Here is a 21,817-nt window from a genome sequence, read left to right on the forward strand (position 1 = left end):
GGTGGTGCACGTTTGTAATCCCCGCACTTGGGAGGCTGAGACAGGAGGATCGCGCAGGTTCGAAGCCAGCCTCAGCTACTTAGTGAGGCTTTCAGCAATTTAGTGAGACCCTGTTTCCAAATAAAATATAAAATGGGTCTGGGAGTATAGCCCGGAAGTAGAAAGCCTCTGGGTTCCACCCCCAGTACCACCACACACACACACACACACACACACACAATAAATAAAATATTTAGCTGGCGTGGTGATACATGCTTGTAATCCCAGCATTTGGGAGGCTGAGGCAGGAGGATCGCGGTTGGTGGCCAGCCTCAGCTACTTAGGCCCTTTGCAACTCAGTGAGACCCTTTTTCAAAATAAAGAATAAAAAATAGGACTGGGGGTGTCACTTGGAGGTAGATACCCCTGGGTTCCATCGCCAGTACTGCAAAACAAACAAACAAACAAACAAACAAACAAACAAAACCTCACACAATATATAGGGCTAGTGGTGTAGGTGAGGGGGGCAGAATGCTCCTGGGTTCAATCCCTCCAGTATCACACACATAGAATAAAATAAAGTAAGATGAAATAACAAAAAGTAAAATAAAATAATAAATAGCCCGGCAGGGTGGTGAAGGCCTGTAATCCCAGTACTTGGAAGACTGAGACAGGAGGACCCCAGGTTCAAGGACAACCACCTCAGCAAGTCGGGAGACTCTCATCAACCTTGAGACACTGTTTCCAAATAAAGATAAAATAGTCGGGCGTGGTGGCGCAGCTTGTAATCCCCCCGCTTGGGAGGCAGAGATAGGAGGATCACGCAGGTTCAAAGCCAGCTGTGCACTCTGGCTTAGGAGACCCTGTTTCTAAATAAAAATGTAAAAATAGGTCTGGGAGTGTAGCCCGGAGGTAGAAGGGCTTCCAGGAACCCCAGTACTGAAACGGGGGTTTCTTGCGAGAAAACCCCGGCGAGTTCTTGTCTACGGAGAGCAAAGAATGACACCCGCAGACCTCAGGAAGGGGAGTAAAAGGTTTATTGGAAGCAGCAGGGAATAGGGCAAGGGTGGCTGAACACCCCCAAAGGGGCTAGAACTCGGGGTCCAGCAGCTGCCTTCAGGACAATACTTGAGAGTAGCCCAAGCCGAATTGCCTTCAGGTACAGGCTGCTTTCTTCCGGAGTCCACTCGATCTGCCAGAAGGGAATAGAGAAAAGTGGCCCTGCCAGAAGGGAATAGAGAAAAGTGGCCGAACACCCCATAGGGGCTCCGGGTGCCTTCAGGGTCACTACCCGAGTGTTGCCCGAGCCAAGTGCCCCTCAGTTGCAAACTACTTTCTCCCAGAGTTCACGCGATCTGCCAGAAAAGAGGTACAGGTCACCCCTAGGGGCCTGGCCAACCATGATGTCCAGCAGAGGTCTTCAGGTCACTACTCAAGAGTCGCCTGAGCCACGTGCCCTCAGATGCACTCTGCCTTCTCTCAGGGCCAACACGACCTGCAAGAGAGAGAGAACAGCTCCCCAAGGGGGGAGGGGGTTCCGAGCGGGAATTCCCCGCTTTTGCCATATGACTGGCCGATGCCTGACCGCTTGCAAGTCCGTTTGTGGTTAGGGTGACTCCAAGGAGAATTTGCATAGGACATTTGCAAGTTCTTTGAAGGGTCTCCTTTCAGGAATGCCAGACTTGTTCGGTGGGTTTGTTGATTAGGAAACTCAGGATGGCCTTGTGAAGCTCTGGCCTTCTTATCTCCTGAGCCTTTGGAATTTCAGGCATTTGTCGCCCCTCAGGAAACTCAGGAAATTAACTTTTTTCTACCAAGGCCTTTTCCCTATCTGCCTATTTCCTTTCTATCTCCTCAGTACCACCAAAAAAAAAAAAAAAAAAAAAAAAAGATAAAATAGGACTCGGGGTGTAGTTTGGAGGTAGAATACCCCTGGGTTCAACCCCATTCCCCCCAAAACAAAAAGACAAAGTGACCATGGGGGGTGACATGCTGATTTTCAGGGGGCTCTTGGTGTAGCACGCAGCCACACTCCAGGAAGGGTCCTGCTGCCAGGCCCACGGCACGGCCGCCACCAGAGTGGACGGGCAAGACTCACCCGGGGACGCCGATCTGCGCGGCTGTGGCTCTGCTCTTGTTTTCTATGGAGTCATCCCGTCAGGCCTCAGTTTACCCACTGGCACGAAGAGGGAGGACAAATGAGGGAGTGAAAGGAAATGGTAGTTCTCGGGTTGACCAAGTGGGTGGCAGGAAGGACTGGGATGTCCCGGGCTGGGCCGAGGACAGGCTACCGTGGGCTGCAAAGGCCGCCGGGGAAGTCAGGCTAATCCTCAGGGGGTGCCTGGCGCCTGGGCTCAGAAGGATTCGGAGGCAGTGTTCAGTCTGAGCAGATGCCTGTGGCTGGAGGAAGACTGCCCGGGGTGAGGGGGTGGACAAGGCTCGCCTGCTTGTGCCCTGGCTACACCCTAGTAACCCAGAGCACAGAATGGGCCTGTTTATCCCCTCTCTCCTTGGGCGTGCTTGACACATCTGGGCATTAACTAGACTTCTTTTTACTCAATATTTTTCTGTGTGACAATTCATTTTTTCATTTATTTTTTTGCGGTACTGGGGATGAAACCCAGGGGCATTCTATCTCTGAGCTACACCCCCAGCCCTGTGCAACCCTTTTATTCTTCCAGCCTTGTTCAATCTCCAGCCTTTCACGTTCGGGGTGCCTTGGCCTGGATAGACGTTCGACTCAGTCCACAGTGGCCCTCCTTCCTCTCTGCCCCCATTCTGCCCTGAGACCTCGGTTATCCTTCCATGAAGAGCACACAGCCTCCGCCTCCCTACCCACCCACCCGGCCAGGACACCACCAATTCCAACATTTTGCCAAGACTTATTGCTAATTAAGTGAACTAGGTAAGCATTAAATTAAACTAGCAGTATTGCTGTTTCCCCTCCAGATTGAATAATTAGTTGTAATGAGCTTGTAGAATAAGTCTCTAAATAACAGAGTTAACCATAAAGACTCCTAAACTCCTAGATTATGGAATAGCAGGACCTCAGCCCTCAATATTGTTTTCTCTTTTTGGTACTGGGGACTGAACCCAGAGGCATTCTACCACTGAGCTACATATCAGCCCTTTTTATTTTTATATTTTTACGTTTATTATTTTTTATTTATTCATTCATTTAATTGTGGTACTGGGAATTGAAGCCAGGGGCATTCTACCTCCAAGCCACACCTCTAGCCACATTATGATTATGATTATTTTGCGGTACTGGGGATGAAACTCAGGGGCATTCTACTTCCAAGCTATATCCCCAGCCCTATTTTTTAAAAATTATTTTTAAACAGGGTCTTACTGAGTTGCAAAGGACCTCACTAAGTAGCTAAGGCTGTGCGCTGCGATCCTCCTGTCTCAGCCTCCTAGTGCTGGGATTATAAGCGCGCACCACTACGCCTGGCTATTTTTTTTTTTTTTTTTTTGCAGTACTGTTGATGGAACCCAGGGGCATTTGACCTCCAAGCTACAACCCCAGCCCTATTTTTTATTCTTTATTTTGAAACAGGGTCTCACTGAGTTGCAAAGGGCCTCACTAAGTAGTAGCTGAGACTGTCCGCGAACTGTGATCCTACCGTTTTAGCCTCCCCATATATTAAAATTACAAACATGCATGCACTATGCCCGGCTTAATCTTTTATTTTAAAACAGGGTCTCACTAAGTTTTGGAGGATCTAACTAAGTTGCTGAAGCTGTCCTGGAACCTGTCATCCTCCTGTGTCAGCCTCCCAAGTAATAAAATTACACTGTACCTGGAGTATTTTTATTTACTTATTATCTTTTGCAGTACACTCCCAGTCCTAGTTTTATTCTTTATTTTGAAACAGGGTCTCACTGAGTTGCAAAGGGGCCTCATTAAGTACCTGAGGCTGTCCACAAACTGCAATCCTCCTGTCTCAGCCTCCCAAATGCTGGGATTACAACCAGCACCACCATGCCTAGCTTTATTTTTATTTTGAAACAAGGTCTTGCTAAGTTACAGAGGGTCTTGCCAAAATTGCTGAGGCTGGCTTCGAACTCGTGACCCTCCTGCCTTAGCCTCTCCAATAGCTGGGATTAGAGGCCTGTACCCCCTTGCTTGGTGCAGCCGGATCATGCTCTGTCCAGGGTGGGGTGGGGGTTGACCTGTGGATTTAGTAGTTTCACAGCATCCCCGATCTCTACACACCAGATGTCAGGAGTAGATACCTTTAGTTATAATAACTGAACGTATCCCTAGACATTGCTAACTGTTCTCTGGGCAGCACAAGTGACACTTAGTTGAGACTCACCGGTACAAAGCAGGAGGGGTTGAGCTGGACGTGGTGATGCACGCATGTAATCCCAGTACTTGGGGATGCGGAGACAGGACGATCGCAGGTTGGAGGCCAGCTGCAGTGGCTTAGTGAGGCCTTCCACAACTTAGGGAGATTCCATTTCAAAATACAAAATAGAATAGGAAGCCAGGCGTTGTGGCGCACGCTTGGAATCCCAGTACTTGGGAGGCTCTTGGCAACTTAGCGAGACCCTGTTTCCATGTGAAAAATAGAAATAGGTTTGGGGGTGTAGCCTGGAGGTAGAGGGCCCCTGGGTTCCATCCCCAGTACAACAACAACAACAACAAAAAAGAAGAGAGAAAAGAAATCCCATCCCATATTGGAATTTCTGGCAAAGTGGTTAAAATACAGACTCTGGGGTCCACCCCTCATAGGAAAGGCTCTGGTTGAGCTACATCCGAATTCAACCAGCTGTTAGACTTGGGAGGGCCTTTAGGCTGTCTCTGCTTTTTTTTTTCTTTCAAGTTTTTATAACTTTCCTCGCCATTCCCCAGCAGAGGAGCTGATGAGCTCTCACTCAGAGGACCCAGGTGTGGAAGAACACAAGAGGACCTCTGTGGCTGCAGGAGGGCCCAGGGCCTGTGGCTCAGCTTCCCCCTGGAGCACGAAACCCTGCCATCGATTCAGCGGTCTCCATGGCAACAGACTGGGCACTGAAGCCCAAAGAGGGAGGGAGCTGCCAAAGCAAAGCAGGTGTTCTTAGTAAACCCGGCCTTGTAAGCCTCCTGCTTCGCTGAGCCTTGTGCACAGCAGAGTCGAGTTCCGTCCCCAGCCTCCGCCTGCGGGCAGACACGGTCCCAGAGCTCCCTCCTGGGTCTGGACCTCCGCCTCGACCCAAGCCTATCTCTCCACCGCAACCAAAGGCATCTGTGCTCCACATGCCCCTCTGCCCCGCCTGCCACCAGCTCTCAGGGCGGGCAGACAGCAGGATCGAGGCCCTCAGAGAAGAGTGCGAGCCGACATCCCCCACAACAGCAGATGCTGTGTTCTATCAGTTCTCCCGTACACATTTTGACATTTTTAACCATTCTTGCATATGCTCCGTGATTACTCTAAGCACCGGCATTAAGTTGGCAAGTTGGGTTGTTCTTTCTTTTTGTGATGCTGGGGATGGAACCCAGGTTCTTGCATATATCAGTGAAGCAGGTGTTCCACCACTGCCACACCCAGTCCTTGGCACTTTTTATTTTTAAATCTTAGCTGGGCACAATAATACACACCTGCAATCCCAGCTACTTGAGAGGATGAGACAGGAGGGTCACTGAGCTTAGGAGTTCAAGGCCACTCTAGGCAGTTAGATCTTGTCTCAAAATTCACACACACACACACTACTGGTACATTAAATAATAGTGCATCTTAAGCCGGTCGTGGTGGCGCAAGCTTGTTATCTCAGCATTTGGGAGGCTGAGACAGAGGATCGCAGTTCATGGCCAGCCTCAGCTACTACTTAGTGAGGCCCTTTACAACTCAGTGAGACCCAGTTTCAAAATAAGGAATAAAAAATAGGGCTGGGGTTGTAGCTCAGAATGCCCTGGGTTCTATCCCCAGTATCACACACACACACACACACACACACACACACACACACACACACTGCATCTTACAGTTGACTTTGCATTGGAAGAGATAATAATAATTACCCCTTTTTCTTGGTGGTACCAGCCTTGGTACCTTGCATACTTTGATTCTCACGAGAACCCCAAGGCAAGTGGAGTCATCAGCTGGTAGAACAGCGTTGTAGAGAAGGCCGAGGCTCAGGGAGGTTGGTCCACTGCCTCCCACTGCAAGTGGAGGTCGTAGCCCTTGTGTCAGCATGTTATTGGTCAACACACTGGTCTAGATGCTGCTGTGAAGGTACTTCTTAGATGTTTCTACCATGCACCATCAGTTGATTTTAAGAAGAGTGATGGCCTGGTGTGGTGGCGCACATCTGTAATCCTAATACTTGGGAGGCTGAGACAAAAGGATCATGGCAGGTTTGAGGACAGCCTCAGCAAGGAGTGAGTCTCATCAACCTCATGAGACCCTGTTTCCAAATAAATCAAATTGGGCTGGGGGTGTAGGAGGTAGAATGCCTCTGGGTTCAATCCCCAGTCTCAGTCTCTCTCTCTCTCATACACACACACACACACACACACACACACACACACACACACACACACTATATGGGTGGCCATTCAACCAGCTAAGGGCCTTGAAATCAGAAATCAAAGTTTCCCACAGAAGGAATTTTGACTCAAGACTTCAACATAGAGATATGCCCAAGTTCCTGGCTTGCAATAGATTGTACACTCCACAGAATGATCAACTCGTTCTTATTTAAAAATTTTTTTTTTTTTTGCAGTACTGGGAATGGAACCCAGGGGCATTATACCTCTGAGCTACACCCACAGCCCTATTTTTTATTCTTTATTTTGAAACAGGGTCTCACCAACTTGCAAAGGGCCTCACTAAGTAGCCGAGGCTGTCCGCAAATCGTGATCTTCTGGTCTCAGCCTCCCAAATGCTGGGATTACAAGCATGCGCCACCACGCCCGGCTTTATTTTAATATTTTATTTTGTGGCACTGGGAGTGGAAATAGTCTATCTATCTAACTACACATACACATATGTATATATTATGGTACTAGGATTTGAACCCAGGGGCATTTTACCTCCAGCTTATATCCCCAGCACTTTTTTTTTTTTTTTTTAAATCTTGAAACAGGGTCTGGTTAAAAAGTTGCTGAGGCTGGTCTCGAACCTGTGATCTTCCAGTTTCAGCCTTCCAAATACTGGAATTAGAGGTGTGTGCATCACACCCCACTTCAAGTGCTCTTCCACCTTGCCACATTCCCAGCAAACATTATTAACTCTGAACCAAATTTCCAACCTGCTGGCAAGCTGCCTTATACTTGAGACTTGCCCGTCTCCACAATTACATGAGCCAATTTTTTTTTTTTTTTTGTCCATGTGTGGTGGTGGTGGTGGGTAGAATCCAGGACCAGGCTATACTCCCAGCCCTATTTTATCCTTTATTTGAAAAAGGGTCTCACTAACTTGCTGAGAGCCTTATTAAGTTGCCAAGGCTGGCTTCGAGCCTCTAAAGCTCCTGTCTCAGCCTCCCAAGTTCTGGGATTACGAGCGTGCGCCACCATGCCTGGTGAGTCAATTCGTTAAAGTAAATCTCATTCTCTTGTCTACAACCTACTGACTTGTCTCTCTGCAGAGCCCTGGCCACCATCCCCGTGGTGAAGCAGGGATGCCAAACCTCGCATACTCCAAAGCCCGGCCCTGTGTTCCCAGGGAGACCAGCTCAGCTCACAGGGGAGGACCTGCGTAGAAAGAAGCTGGCCTGATGCTGCCAGCTCTCACTTCCTCTGCCCACCCGAGACACGATGGAGCAGGCTCAAGAGAGAGGAGGAGGAGCTGTTCTGAGAAGGCCCAGAAAGACAACGGGGAGACCGAGAACAGGTGATGTGTTTATTGCAGGAAACCTATTTCTGGGAGTCAGCCTGGCTGGGGTAGCCTCTCATGAGCTCCCAGCCCCAGAATAGACAGGTACAAAAACTTGGACTCCAAACCGGTCGCACATAAATAGAAGGAGGGAGGTTGGTAAAGGGAAAAAAAAGGGAGAAAAAACAAACAAGCGTGCGGTTTCCTATGCTAGTGTGACCAACGGTGGCGCCCCGTCCATGCCCAGTCTTTGCTTATAGTTTCCACGCTGAGACTTCCACCCACTCTGAGACGCGCTGACGCCTTCGGATCCAACCCAGCAGAGCTGCCTTTCTGGAGGGCCCTGCCACAGTGTCCTCAACTGGCAGATGAGTCAAGAAAACCAAGATGAATTCTTAAGAAAAAAAAAAAAATCGCTTCTGCATCCACAGTCCTTTGCACCTCCCGATTCTGATGGGCGTACAATTATGTTTCCCCAACAAGAAACCAACCAAAAGAAACATGCTTAGCACAAGCCAAGAGTCAGAATAAAAACATATTGCACATGGTTACAATGGTTACAAGTCTTCCTGAGACCCTCCTACTGCAGATCCCCTAATGATGGCTTCTGAATCAACCAGTCCGTTGCCTGTCGATAGTGACGTTATATGCCTACATACGCCTCCCTACTCAAATCCATGTGGCATTAGGCAAATACTCGACACCATTATCCTTTGCTATGAGCCAAACTCCAAAGCCAGGTCTGGTTTAACCGCACACACCATGAGCATGTGGTGGAGAAAGGTGGGGACCGTCGACTTCCAACCTTCATCTTCTCTTCAAGAACCTTTTTCTCCCCGAGTGGTCATCAAAGTTGTATAGGTAAACACAGTATCCAAGGCATGGAATCTTCTGGAACTGACAGCCTGGGAAGAGGTTCTCCCTAACCATGCGCTTTTGAAAAGGGAGCTTCATCGTTACCCGTGGGGCCCATCACGAGCTGGATTTAAACTTACACACAGCCTCGACGCAGGAAGGGGCGGTGTAGCTTCGCGATTCAATCTGTTTCTTCCTCCCAAGGAATTTTCAAGTATCACAAAATCCCTGATACAGCATGTAAACAAGAAGACGTCTTGCGGGACAGAAAGCTAGATCGCTTCGAGGAGCAGCAGCATGTAAAATGTCTGTAAGGCTGAGAAAGGTTTCAGGTTCCAAAACAGAAGCAAGGCGGCTCCCCAGGGCGCCTGCAGGCTTAAGCACGGGAGCCCCGGGTGGAGCCCGCGTGGCCTCTTCCTGGGACCCTGAGAACGCGCCGGTGTCCTCCCTTGCGTGGCAGCAGCGGATAAGAGAGAAAGTCTTTGGGGCTCAAACCGGGCGTGCCTAGTGGTCAGCGTCCCATCCCCTGACTCTTGGTCTCTTCCCAGTGTCTTTTTGTTGTTGTTGTTGACTCACTGGGCTCCTGCTCCCGGAAATGGCCGCCCATCTGTCTTTGTAACCCAGACACAAATGAAGAGTTATTTTTTCAGAGGAATGCTCTCTGGTGAGGTACGTCACTGGGTATTGGGTGTTTTGCTCTGGGTTAGTTTTATTTAAAAAAAGAAAGAATGAAAAGAACGAGCCCTCTATGTTCAAGGGCCACAGGCTCCTTGGAGCCGGCCTTCCCGCAGCCTCATGGGGCTGCGCCCTCCTCCTCCTCTTCGCCGTTCTCTTCCTGTACCTGGGTGTCCGAGGCCTCCCCGCAGGCCCAAAGCTGGCCTATCTGTCAAAACAGCCTGCAGGAAATACGTGCTGGCTCCCGCTGAAGTAGCTGCTTCCGTAGGCAGCGGCCAGACAGTGCCTAGGTTCAGCTGCTACAGCCACCTGCATGCTCAGGGACGAGGGAACCGGCAGGGGACACAAATCGAAGGGCTGGAGGGCGGGGTACGAGGTGTGGAGGGATGAGCCCGCGCCCCCCAGGAACAGGCTCCCCGAGCGGTGGGCCTGCAGCGAGTCCCGATAGGCCAGGCACAGGTCCTGCATGGGGGCTTGGAGCTGAGCCAGGGCGGGGTAGGCGGCCGGCTGGAACAGCACCTGGGTGGGGGGTGTGCCAGGCGTCATCGCCAACGCCTGGCTCTTGACTGCGACTGCATCCTTGAGTACACTGTCATAGGCTCTGGAAGGAAAAGATTCTGGTGAGACCTGGGGGTCAGAGGTCACTTGACACCTGCCTGCACCTCCTTGCTAAGCGGGGCCCAGGGATGCGCAGGCTGTAACCCCCAGGCCAACTAGACTAGACTCAGGCCTCCATCTGAGCCCGAGCTGCTTCCTGCAGAGAAGATCGGTGACCTGTGGGGACTAAGCTTGGCTGTTCCGTTGCCCTGGGTCAGCGTTTAACACCTCAGAGGGTAACGTGGGTCCCACCTGCTTCCTTCTGCTCAACACTACACTTTCAGGTCCTGTACAGAGGGTGCCATGGTGCCTGAATGAGTGGGGCACAATCTCCACCTTCTAGGCCCCTCTGGGTTACTCTTCAGCTGGCAGATAATAAGCAAATTGCCTGTTGGGGCTTAAATATTTTCATTTCAAAGGATGAGGATGCAATGGAGATTTTTCCCATCTAAAATAAATACACTGAGCCGGGCGTGGTGGTGCATGCTTGTAACCTCAGCATTTGGGAGGCTGAGACAGGAGGATCAAGGTTCTTGGACAGCCTCAGCTACTTATTAAGGCCCTTTGCAACTCAGTGAGACCCTGTTTCAAAATAAAAAATAAAAAATAGGGCAGGGAGTGTAGCTCCGAGGTAGAATACCCCTGGGTTCCATCCCCAGTACCGAAAATAAAATAAAATAAATAACCTGGGCGTGGTAATACCTGTTTGTAATCGCAGTACCTAGGAGGCCGAGACAAAAGGATCATGGTGGACAGTCTCAAGCTACTACTTAGTGAGGCCCTTTACAACTCAGTGAGACCCTGTTTCAAAATAAAGAATAAAAAATAGGGTTGGGGGTGTAGCTCGGAGGTAGAATACCCCTGGGTTCCATCCCCAGTACCACAAAAAAAAGAGAGAGAAACTTCTGCCAGGTTAGCATCCAGGACGTGCTGCCACCTGTTGGGCACAAGAGGAAGTGCCCGAGGGTAGACAGGTAGGGGCTGCGGGTCCTGCCTGCCCTCCTGCCAGCAGCCCCTATGGACTTTAGCTTTCAACACCCAGCGGGGTCCAGCTTCTCTGACATATCGAACATTTCCTCTGAAAGCTTCCCAGGGACCCTGGTGAGGAGGCTGTGGCTTCTTAGGTGAAGCCACTCTGGACTTAGCTAAGAGCTCAAGCTTTGCAGTCATAGCTGAGAAAAGTAGCTTACAAGAAGCCCTCAATATGATTATCCATAAGATGACACTGGGACTTAGCTCAAAGCACCCCAAAACTTAGAGGGAGGGGCACCCATGCAAAACTAAAGTTGCCCCAACCCCCCTGTATCAGGAGACCCCTGCCCCCTGTGCATGAGCTGCTTAAGCTGAGGGCACCATCCCCAACCCCAGCCCGAGGAAATCTCCAGTAAATGGAACTTCAATACTTCAAAACACTCACAGAGCTCAGTTGCAAAATTACGTTACATGCTTGTACAGGGAGGTCACAATGGCTCCCACTATTTGGCATAATCATAATGTGCTGATTAAAAAAAAGCCAACAACTCTTAAAAAAAAAAAAAAACACACAGAAGCATAGCCAGGCGTGGTGGCGCACACTTGTAATCCCAGGAGTTGGGATTACAAGTGACCCCCTTCACTGCAACTTAGTGAGACCCTGTTTCGAAATAAAGAATTAAAGCCAGGTGTGGTGGCGCACGCTTGTAATCCCTGCGCTTGGGAGGCAGAGACAGGAGGGTCGCGGAGGTTCGAAGCCAGCCGCACTGGTTTAAGAGACCCTGTTTCAAAAAAAAAAAAAGTATAAAAATAGGTCTGGGAGTGTAGCCTAGAGGTAGAAGGGTTCCATCCCCAGTAGTACCACCCCCCCAAAAAAAAATTTAAAATTGGGAGGCTGAGACAGGATGATCGTGGTTCGCAGACAGCCTCAGCGACTTAGTCCTTTGCCACTCAGACAGACCCTGTTTCATAAAATAAAGAATAAAAAATGGGCTGGGTGTGTAACTCGGAGGTAGAACGCCCCTGGGTTCTATCTTCAGTATTGCAAAAACAAACATCAAAAAACAAACAAACAGCCGGGCGTGGTGGCACACATTCGTAATCCCTGCGCTTGGGAGACAGAGAAAGGAGGATCGCGCAGGTTCGAAAGGAGGATCGCTGGCTTAGGAGACCCTGTTTCCAAATAAAAATGTAAAAATAGGTCTGGGAGTGTAGCCCGGAGATAGAAGGGCTTCCAGGAACCCCAGTACCACCAAAACAAACAAACAAACAAACAAACAAACAAACAAACAAAAAGGGCTGGGGAGTATAGCTCAGAGACAGAAATCCCTAATCCTCAGTAACACACACACACACACACACACACACACACACACACACACACACACCGAAGCACAGAGGTCAGGAGAGCCACTCACACCAGCAGGATTTCGATGCACGTGCTGAGATGCTCCAGGGAATAGTTTGAAATCCTCTGCAGGTCTCGGGTCCAGTAGGGAGAGAGCTGCAGGCAGACCCGGGAGGCGCCGACACAGGCTGCAGCGACCACAGAAGGCTGGAATTTGTAGAAGATGTGATCTGAAAGAGAATCCCAAGAGACACTGAGCGCCCACAAGGCTCCCCTACGCTGTGGGCGTTCACCACTGCCCCGTAAGAAGCCAAGAACTTAGAAAATGTAAAGTTCTATTACGGATGAATCTTTTTTTTTTTTTTTTTTTTTTTTTGAGGTACTGGGGATGGAACCCAGGAGCATTCTACCTCTGACCTACACACCCAGCCCTAGTTTTTATTCTTTATTTTGAAACAGGGTCTCGCTGAGTTGCAAAGGGCCTCACCAAGTAGCTGAGGCTGGCTTTGAACCTGTGATCCTCCTGTCTCAGCCTCCCAAATGCTGGGATTACAAGAGCGCACCACCACGCCCAGTTTACGGTTGAATCTTAAACACCTAGGCTTTTAGGTCAGGATTTCTGATATCAGCTTAGAGGAGTGATTGAAAATTATTGTCCTTGGGCCGGGCATGGTGGCACAGGTCTGTAATATCAGTCCTTGGGAGGCTAATAAGGGAGGATTGCAGGATCAAGGCTAGCCTCGGTAATTTAGCAAGGCCCTGTTTCAAAATAAAGAAAAATAAAATAGGGCTGGGGTGTAGGCCAGAGGTAGAATGCCCCTGGGTTCGAGCCTCAGTATCCTTGGTCCCAGGAGGGCTGCAAGGGGCTCGTGCTGAGCTTTGAGCAGAACTGCCAAGCTGCTGTCCTCTTTTGGCTGTTAGGATTCTGTTTAAGCTCATGACTAACTTACCTACTTACCCAGAGCAACAATGCCTGGCCCCAAGTAGGCGCTCAGCGAAAACCCCACTGAATGAATAAATGCATGAATGGCTACAGGAGTTTGGTATTTATTAACGCAAAGAAATCTCATGTCCTACTAAGAGAGAGCTGGCAATATGGCAAAGCCGGTACTATTATGCAAAAGCAAACAGCGGAAATGTCTGCAGAGTTCATGAACAAGTCTTGGTTTTCAGTGTGTGACAAGTCTTCAATTGCTCCTGGTTTTCAATGACTTTTGCCTTTATTTTATATGTATTACTGGGGATTGTATTTTATTTATTTATTTGTATACAGAAGCTTTCTACTTCCGAGTTACACCCTAGCCCTATTTTTTTTAAAATTATTTTAAAACAGGGTCTCACTGAGTTGCGGAGGAACTCACTAGGTAGCTGAGGCTGTCCACGAACCGTGATCCTCCAGTCTCAGCCTCCAAATGCTGGGATTCCGAGTGTGCGCTACCACACCCGGCTTCATAAGCTGCTATTTTTTTCTTTTCTTTTTTTTTTTGGTAGTACTGGGGATGGAACCCAGGGGCATTCTACCTCTGAGCTACACCCCAAAGCCCTATTTTTAATTCTTTATTTTGAAACAGGGTCTCATTGAGATGCAAAGGGCCTCACTAAGTAGCTGAGGCTGGCTTCGAACTTGCCCTGCGCAATCCTCCTGTCTCAGCTTCCCAAATGCTGGGGTTACAAGCGTGCACCACCATGCCTGGCTTCTGCTATTTCTTTTCCATGTTTTTAGGAACACAGCGGGGGGGGGGGGATCCTTGCCCTGTCTTGCCACCCTCCCCCAGAGTGTGGGTGATGTGGCTGCAGGAGTCCTGGTCATGGAGGAGCCTCCCCTCAGAGCCTCCTGGATGCCGAGTGCCTGGGCGGGGCTGCCAGGAGAGGCCTGACCTTGGGTCCCAGGCTCCCCGCTGCCCTCACCTTGCAGGGTGACCTCCAGGAAGTAGTGGGCATACTGCCGGAGGCACTCTCTGGTCTTGCGGGGGCAGGTGGCGGGCCAGGCGTGGCAGTGCTGGTCCTTCTGGCTGACGGAGGCCAAGAGGTAGTAGTCGAGGAAGTGGGCGGGCGTGGGCAGGCAGAGGTTCCAGCTGAAGGCCTCCAGCAGCAGCAGCTCCGTGCTCAGCAGCTCCTTCTTGGTGAGGGAGAAGTCCTGGCCGCTCAGGATCCGCGCGCTGTTGATTTGCTCCAGCTTGGGCACGTGGTCTTCCCTGTCCTCGAACTTACCTGTGGGGACAGAAGCACAGGTTCCCGGGGTACTTACTGGCACCGGGATGCTAAGGGCCCACTGGACAGCACCTGGGTGGTGTTGGCAGAGAGGATGCAGAGAAGTCGAAAGGCTGGACTGCTGAGAACAGGGGCAAACATAAACATCCTCTTCTGTTCTAGATGTCAAACCTGGGCTCAAATTTGTAAGCCATCGCTTCCGCTGTGTGATCATGGCCAAGTCTCAAAGTACGTGTGTGTGTGTGTGTGTGTGTGTGTGTGTGTGTGTGTGTGTGTTGACGTACCAGGGATGGAACCCAGGGGCATTCTACCTCCGAGCTACAACCCCAGCCCTATTTTTTTATTCTTTATTTTGAAATAGGGTCTCACTGAGTTGCAAAGGCCTAAGTAGCTGAGGCTGGCCGGGAACCACAATCCTCCTGTTTTAGCCTCCCAAATACTGAGATTACAAGCGTAAGCTACCACGCCTGGCTTTATTCTTTATTTTGAAACAGGGTCTCACTAAGTTGCAGAGGGCCTCACTAAGTACCTGAGGCTGGCCGGGGACCTGTGATTCTCCTGTCTCAGCCTCCCAAGTACTGGGATTACAAATACATGCTACCAAGCCCGGCAGCTTATTTATTTATTTATTTATTTATTTATTTATTTATTTATTTATTTTGTCTTGAAACAGGGTCTAAATTGCTGAGGCTGGCCTCAAACCTGTGATCCTCCTGTTTCAGTCTTCCAAGTACTGGGATGAAAGGTGTATGTCCTTATGACCCGCTCCAGCCTCCTCTCCCTTTTTTGAAACAGGGTCACACTAAGTTGCTGAGGCTGGACTTGAACTTGCAATCCTTCTGCCTCAGCCTCCCAAGTTGCTGGGATGACAGACTCGAACCACTATATCCAGCTTCAGCTTCATCTATAAAATGAAATGCATAGCTGGGTGTGGTGGCTTGTAATCTTCCTAACAAATTATAAAATGGGTCTGGGGATGTAACCCAGAGATAAAAGGCCCCTGGGTTCTATCCCCAGTAACACACACACACACACACACACACACACACACACACACACACGGAATATATACTTCATAAAGCATTTGCAAATCCAATGAGAAAACGCACATGGGACGCTCAGATCGGCACACAGGATTTTGAGAGCAGTCAGCAATAGCACTCAGGCATCCCTGCACCCCCTTCCTCCTGAGTGGCCCCCGCCAACCCAACCTCCACGCCAGGGTCAGAACGACTTTGCAAATCTGACCTTGCTCCTTCCAGATGTGGAAATGCCCTTCGATGTCTCCCTGCTGCCCGCAATACCGAGTGTGGGTGGGTGGGTGGGTGGGGGGGTCTTGGCTTCTGTTGCCTTGGAAACAGCTGGCTTGGAAGGGAGCCCAGGAAAGACTGGTAGGTCGGGAGAGAAAAGGGAAGAGAGCCCCAAAGGCCACATAGCAAGTCACCGCCGTGGGCAACGGGCTTGATCCTACCAAAGCGTCTAAAACACAGGCCTCAGGCTGACCCACCCAAGGGTCAGGGAAGGAAGGCACCTGTTGCCAGCTCCAGGGGCTCCTCATGCACCGCAGGTCAAGGACCACGGGCCACGCTGCAGGGACCTGGAGGCTCTGCAAGGCAGGGCTCCCCAAGCCCCAGCCTCAGTGATCCTCACACGGACCTCAGCACTGGCGGCGCTACAGCACTGTGCATTTTCCTAGAGCCCGACCTGGGCTCCCCATCAGCTCCCTCCTCCTCCACCAGCCCTCACACGGCCTTCACCTCTGTCACAGGGCCTCTCTTGGAAGCCTGCCTGACTCCCTCCCTCCCTCCGCAGCAGGTGCAGAGCCCTGCAGGGCCTGGCTTTAGTCTGTCACCTGTGGGCTCCAAGCCCAGCCTCCCCGTGCAGAGCAGCTGCTGAGCCTGTGATGGAGAGGGGCGGGGCGGCCCTGCAGACCTCAAAGGGTAACAAGGCTCACACCTGCTCCCTGCAAGGGGCTCTGACCCAGTTCTCACCAGCCTTCTGTGCCTCTCAGGAGAGATAAGGAAGGGCCAGCTCCAGGCTGCTCCCAGCAGATAGGACCCATTCCCGAATTCAAAGACATTGCTGCTGCCCAATGAAACTCGATGCTGGGCCGGCCAGGCATGTCTGCTTGGAGCCTGGCAGGGGCCCACGAAGTGGGGGAGAAAGGCCTGCACCCAAGCTCTGGCCTGATGCGGAGCAGGTGGAAACGTACAACATGGTGAAGGACCCTAAAATACAGGCGGTCTCCATCTGCTCCCGGATCCCAGTGCCCCAGCCAGAATGGCGCTGCCTCCACGCACGCCTTTTTCCTGCCTTGCACACTGTCGACCATGTGGAGCGGAAAGCCCAAGAGGAAGAGCCTCAAGCATGGCGGTACCCAGACCCTGGGCTCCTGCGGCTGCGCAGGAGACCTCGCCTGGCCCGAGGGCGATCCCTCAGCCCCTTCCACCCAGCGGCCTTCAGGGTTCAGTCCTGAGGCCACAGCGTCATCACACTCAGATCACTTATTATCGACGCTAATATTAATGGCCAGCACCTGTTTCTAAGATCTCCAGTTCTGATCCTTTTTATTTATTTTTATACTGGGGATTGAACCCAGGGTGCTCTAACTTAGAGATACATTCTGAGCCTATTTATTTATGTATTTATACTGGGGATTGAACCCAGGGTGCTCTAACTTAGAGATACATTCTGAGCCTATTTATTTATGTATTTATACTGGGGATTGAAGCCAGGTACATTCTACCTTGGAACTATACCCCCAGCCTTACTTTTTACTTTTAAAACAAAAGGGTCTCACTAAATTGTAAAAGGCTTTGCTGAGTTATCCAGAATGGTCACCACAAACCAGCAACTCTCCAGTCTCATCCTTCCAAGAACTGGGATTACAGGCATACACCACCATGAGAGCTTGTGTGAGAGTGTGTGTGTGTGTGTGTGTGTGTGTGTGTGTGTGTGTGTGTTACTGGGGATTGAACTCAGGGGCATTATACCTCCAAGCTATATTCTCGGCTTTATTTTTTTATTTTTATTCGAAACAGGGTCTCACTAGCTTGGTGAGCGTCTCACTACTTGCTGAGGCTGCCCTCGAACCTGCAATTCAATTATAAGCACGCATCATCACGCCTGGCCTGCCCAGCTCCTTTTTAAGTTTTGAAACAGCATCTTGCTAAGTTGCTGAGGCTGTCCTCGAACCTGCGACCCTCCAGCTTCAGCCTCCCAAGCACTGGGATTGCAGGCATGGGCCACCATGCCCAGCTCCAGTTCCAATCTTCATGGGTATTAGAATTGGATCTGACCCCTTTCCTGCTCTGCCTCCAATCCCCGTAGCGTCCTGCCTGTAGCAGGCACCCAATAAACGTATTTGTTCAATGAACAATGGGTAAGTCCTCCATAGATAGTGGAATTCTGGGCCACTTGAGGTTTTTTCTGACAATCTTGCATCCCTATGTATTTCCCCCAATAATCATGTATTCATTGTACAAATTAAAAAGAAAGTTGTTAGCCGGACATGGTGGTACATGCTGTAATCCCAGTACTTGGGAGGCTGAGACAGGAGGATCCGTGTTCAAGGCCAGCCTCAGCTACTTAGTGAGGCCCTCTGAAACTTAGTGAGAACCTGTTTCAAAATAAAGAATAAAAAAAAAAAAAAACAAAAAAAAACAGGGCAGGGGGTGTAGCTTGGCGGTCGAATGTTCCTGGGTTCCATCCCCAGACCCGCAAAAAAAAAAAAAAAAAAAAAAAAAAAAAATCCCCAGCACCACACACACAAAACAAAACAAAAAAACAAACAAAAAAACAGGGCTGGGGGTGTATCCCGAAGGAACAAGGCCCCTGGGTTTCATACACACACACACACACAAAGTTAAGTAGTTGTTGCTCTTTTTGTTTTTATTTTTATTTATTTATTTTTGCCCAATTGCCCAGGTTTCCCTATAACCTGTGGGAAACTGAGTCACCCTGAGTCATGTGCACTCAACAGATGCAACCTGGCTCCTTCCTTCCTTCCTTCCTTCCTTCCCTCCCTCCTTCCTTCCTTCCTTCCTTCCTTCCTTCCTTCCTTCCTCCCTCCCTCCCTCCCTCCCTCCCTCCCTCCCTCCCTCCTTCCTTCCTGCGTCCTGGGGTCAGGCCAGGCCTCCTGCACGCTAGGCAAGCGCTCTACCTCTGAGCTGCACCCTCAGCCCCCCCGAGGTGGCACAGGGAACCCACAGCCGCGGCAGAAATGTGCATGGTGCTGGGGCGACACCGGGACCCCTGCTCGGCTTTGCTGCCAGCCAGCAGTCTGTGACGGCCCACCAGCAGATGCGCTCTATCAGTTTTCACCTCCCCTCTCCTCTCGGCTTTTGAAACCTTTCAGAGCTGAGCTACCAGGCTCAGGAGGATTACCTTCCAAGGCAGGGCCCCCCAGCTTACTGAGGAATCTCACAGGCCTCCCGGGGACCCTCCGCACTGCAGGCCAGAGCTGGGTCTGAATCCTCAATGAGCCTGCCCTGGCCCAACAGCACTAAAGCCTACGGGCTGTTTCTTTATGAAATAAATCTTTCCTTGGGAGTATAGAAGCGTTTGGGGCTAGATCCTCACAGGACCCCTGCAGGTGGGCTTCTCTGGCACCCAGGGGCTCAGAGAAAAAGCTGGTTGGAGAACTCAGCTTCTACACCCAGGGGCGATCTGGGTCAGGCCGGCCTCAGCTTGGTGACATTTCACAGCCGGAAAAGGTTTTATGAGTTTCTTCGGGTGGCACGTGCCCAAGCGCCCAGCAGAGGTTCCCCTCCCCGCCCCCCTGGGCTGCCACCACCCAACGGCTTCAACAGACGGCACAGACGACAGATGCCTGAGGTCTTCAGGCAGATCCCCGATCTCCTGGGAGAAGCCGGACACAGTGTGTCTTTCCCAGGCAGACAATAGCCACGGGCTCTCCTCCATCCCCTGGGAACACATTTTTATGCTGAAAATCTTCCAACCCACAGAAGCAACGAAAGGTGAATGAATGCTTATGACCCTTCACCCAGATGCCACAAGGGTGGACATATAGACCCCAGTTCTTCTGTGTTTTCTGTGTATGATGTATAAAAATGCTGATATTTCTGGGTTGTTAAGTGAAAGGTAGGACAAGCCACCACCAATACTTTAGCCTCTATTCCTGAGGATATCTTCCTACAAATCTTTTTTTTTTTTTTTTTTTTTTTTTCGATACTGGGGATGGGACCCAGGGGCATTCTTCCTCTGAGCTATACCCCCAGCCGTATTTTTTATTCTTTATTTGGAAACAGGGTCTCACTGAGTTGCCGAGAGCCTCAGTAAGTAGCTGAGGCTGGCTTCGAACCTATGCAATCCTCCTGTCTCAGCCTCCTAAGCACTGGGGCTACAAGTGTGTGCCACCATGCCCAGCTTATCTTCCTACAAATCTTAATGCCATTGGCAATTCCGAGACATCAAGGGGTCCTGAAAATGCCTTTTACAATTTTTTATTTTTAGTACTGGGGGTTTGAGCTCAGGGGCATTCTTCCCTAAAGCCACATCCCCAGACCCCCAGACCTATTTTATTTTTTATTTTGAACCAGTGTCATGAAATACCAAAAAAGGGTGAGAGGAAGAGAACCTACTATATCTCTATAATAGATTCCATGTGAACCTAGTTTGGATCCTGGATTAAAAAAGTTAGCTGGGCGTGGTGACTCCCCCTACTTGGGAGACTGAGACAGGAGGATCACAGGTTTGAGGTCAGCCTTGGCAACTTAGTGACTCTCAGCAATTTAGTAAGATCCTGTTTCAAAGTAAACAGTAAAAGCCGGGCATGGTGGCACACACTTGTAATCAGAACTGTGGTTCGAGGACAGCCTCAGCTACGACTTAGTGAGGCCCTTAGCAACTCAGTGAGACCCTGTTTTATTTTTTATGTTTTTGTGGCACTGGGGGTGGAAACCTAGGGGCTTTCTACCTCCGGGCTATACTCCCAGACCTATTTTATATTTTATTTGGAAACAGGGTCTCACTAAATTACTGAGAGCCTCACTACGTAGCTGAGGCTGATTTCGAACCTGTGTGATCCTCCCGTCTCTGCCTCCCAAGGGCTGGGATTACAAGCGTGCGCCACCACGCCCAGCGAGAGACCCTGTTTTAAAATAAAGAATAAAAAAAAAAAATTGGGCGGAGGGTGTATCTCAGAGGTAGAATGCCCCAGGGTTCCATCCCCAGTACCAATAAATATAAATAAAAAAAATAAATAAATAAAAGGAAAAAGGGTTGAGGGTGTAGTTTGGAGGTAGAATGCCCCTGGGTTGAACCCCTGGTACCCGAAACTAAACAAAACTCCTCTTTTATTTTGGAAAAATTTAGAAATACTAACAAAGTAAGAGAAAGAAAAAGAGGGAAAGTTCTAACGAACCCCCATGAATGCACTGCCGAGCCCCAAAATCATTAACACCATTTACGCTGCTTTTTATGTGAGTGGTACTGGGGATTGAACCCAAGGCCATTGTACTTTCAAGCTTCACCCCCAGCCGGCTTTTTTAAAAGTGGTACTGGGCATTGAACCCATATAGGCATTCTCCTTCTAAGCTACATTCCATGTCCTATTTATTTTTATTTTCTGAAACAGAGTCTTGCTAGGTTGATGAGAGTCTCACTACTTTCTTTCTTTCATTTTTTGGTACTGGAGATGGAACCCAGGGGCATTCTACCTCCGAGCTACATCCCCAGCCCTATATTTTATATTCTTTCTCTCTCTCTCTCTCTCTCCTTTTTGCGGGTCTGGGGATGGAACCCAGGGTCATTCGACCTCTGAACTATACCCCCTGCCCTATTTTTTTATTCTTTATTTTGAAACCGGGTCTCACTGAGTTGCAGAGGGCCTCACTAAGTAGCTGAGGCTGTCCGCGAACCGCGATCCTCCGGTCTCAGCCTCCCGAATGCTGGGATTACAAGCGTGCGCCACCATGCCCGGCTTAGAATGAGACTTTTTCAAAATCCAGTTCTCTCTCATTCCTGATGTCCCTTAACTGGACAGGCCAGTTAATGTTCCCAGTCGCCTTTCATGTCCGGCGGGATGCCCATTTACAGACTCAGGTTTCCTACAGGCTCAAGGAGGAGGCCAAAGCTTCCTGGATGAACAGAACCAAGGTGTGTGTGTGTGTGTGTGTGTGTGTGTGTGTGTGTGTGTATGTGTGTGTTTTACTTGAGCTTGAACACAGGAGCATTCTACCTCCTAGCTATATCCCCAACTCTTTTTGCTTTTTGTTTTGAAACAGGGTGTCACTAGGTTGCTGGAAGTTGCTAAGGCTGTTCTCGAACCTGTGATCCTCCTGTTTCTACCTCCCAAGTATTGGGACTGCAGGCTATTTCTTTCTTTCTTTTTTTTTTTTTTTGGTGGTACTGGGGG

General features: G+C 49.9%; 1 protein-coding gene across 2 annotated transcripts in view; it reads right to left on the reverse strand.

Annotated features, from left to right (window-relative positions):
* Window positions 1–9,515: 9,515 nt before the first annotated feature.
* Window positions 9,516–21,817, reverse strand: part of CCNJL (cyclin J like) — a gene marked incomplete at both ends in the record, with an annotated part of 56,079 nt that continues 43,777 nt past the window's right edge. The window contains 3 exons of one of the 2 annotated variants that reach the window (XM_080699373.1): window positions 9,516–9,912; window positions 12,299–12,458; window positions 14,137–14,439. In XM_080699373.1, the coding sequence (XP_080555499.1) occupies window positions 9,516–9,912; window positions 12,299–12,458; window positions 14,137–14,439 (860 nt within the window). Of the gene's footprint in view, window positions 9,913–12,298; window positions 12,459–14,136; window positions 14,561–21,817 lie in introns of both variants that reach the window. The other variant, XM_080699372.1, reaches the window with a different exon arrangement.

The sequence above is a fragment of the Muscardinus avellanarius genome (assembly GCF_963383645.1).
Source record: "Muscardinus avellanarius genome assembly, chromosome: 7".
Lineage (NCBI taxonomy): Eukaryota > Metazoa > Chordata > Mammalia > Rodentia > Gliridae > Muscardinus > Muscardinus avellanarius.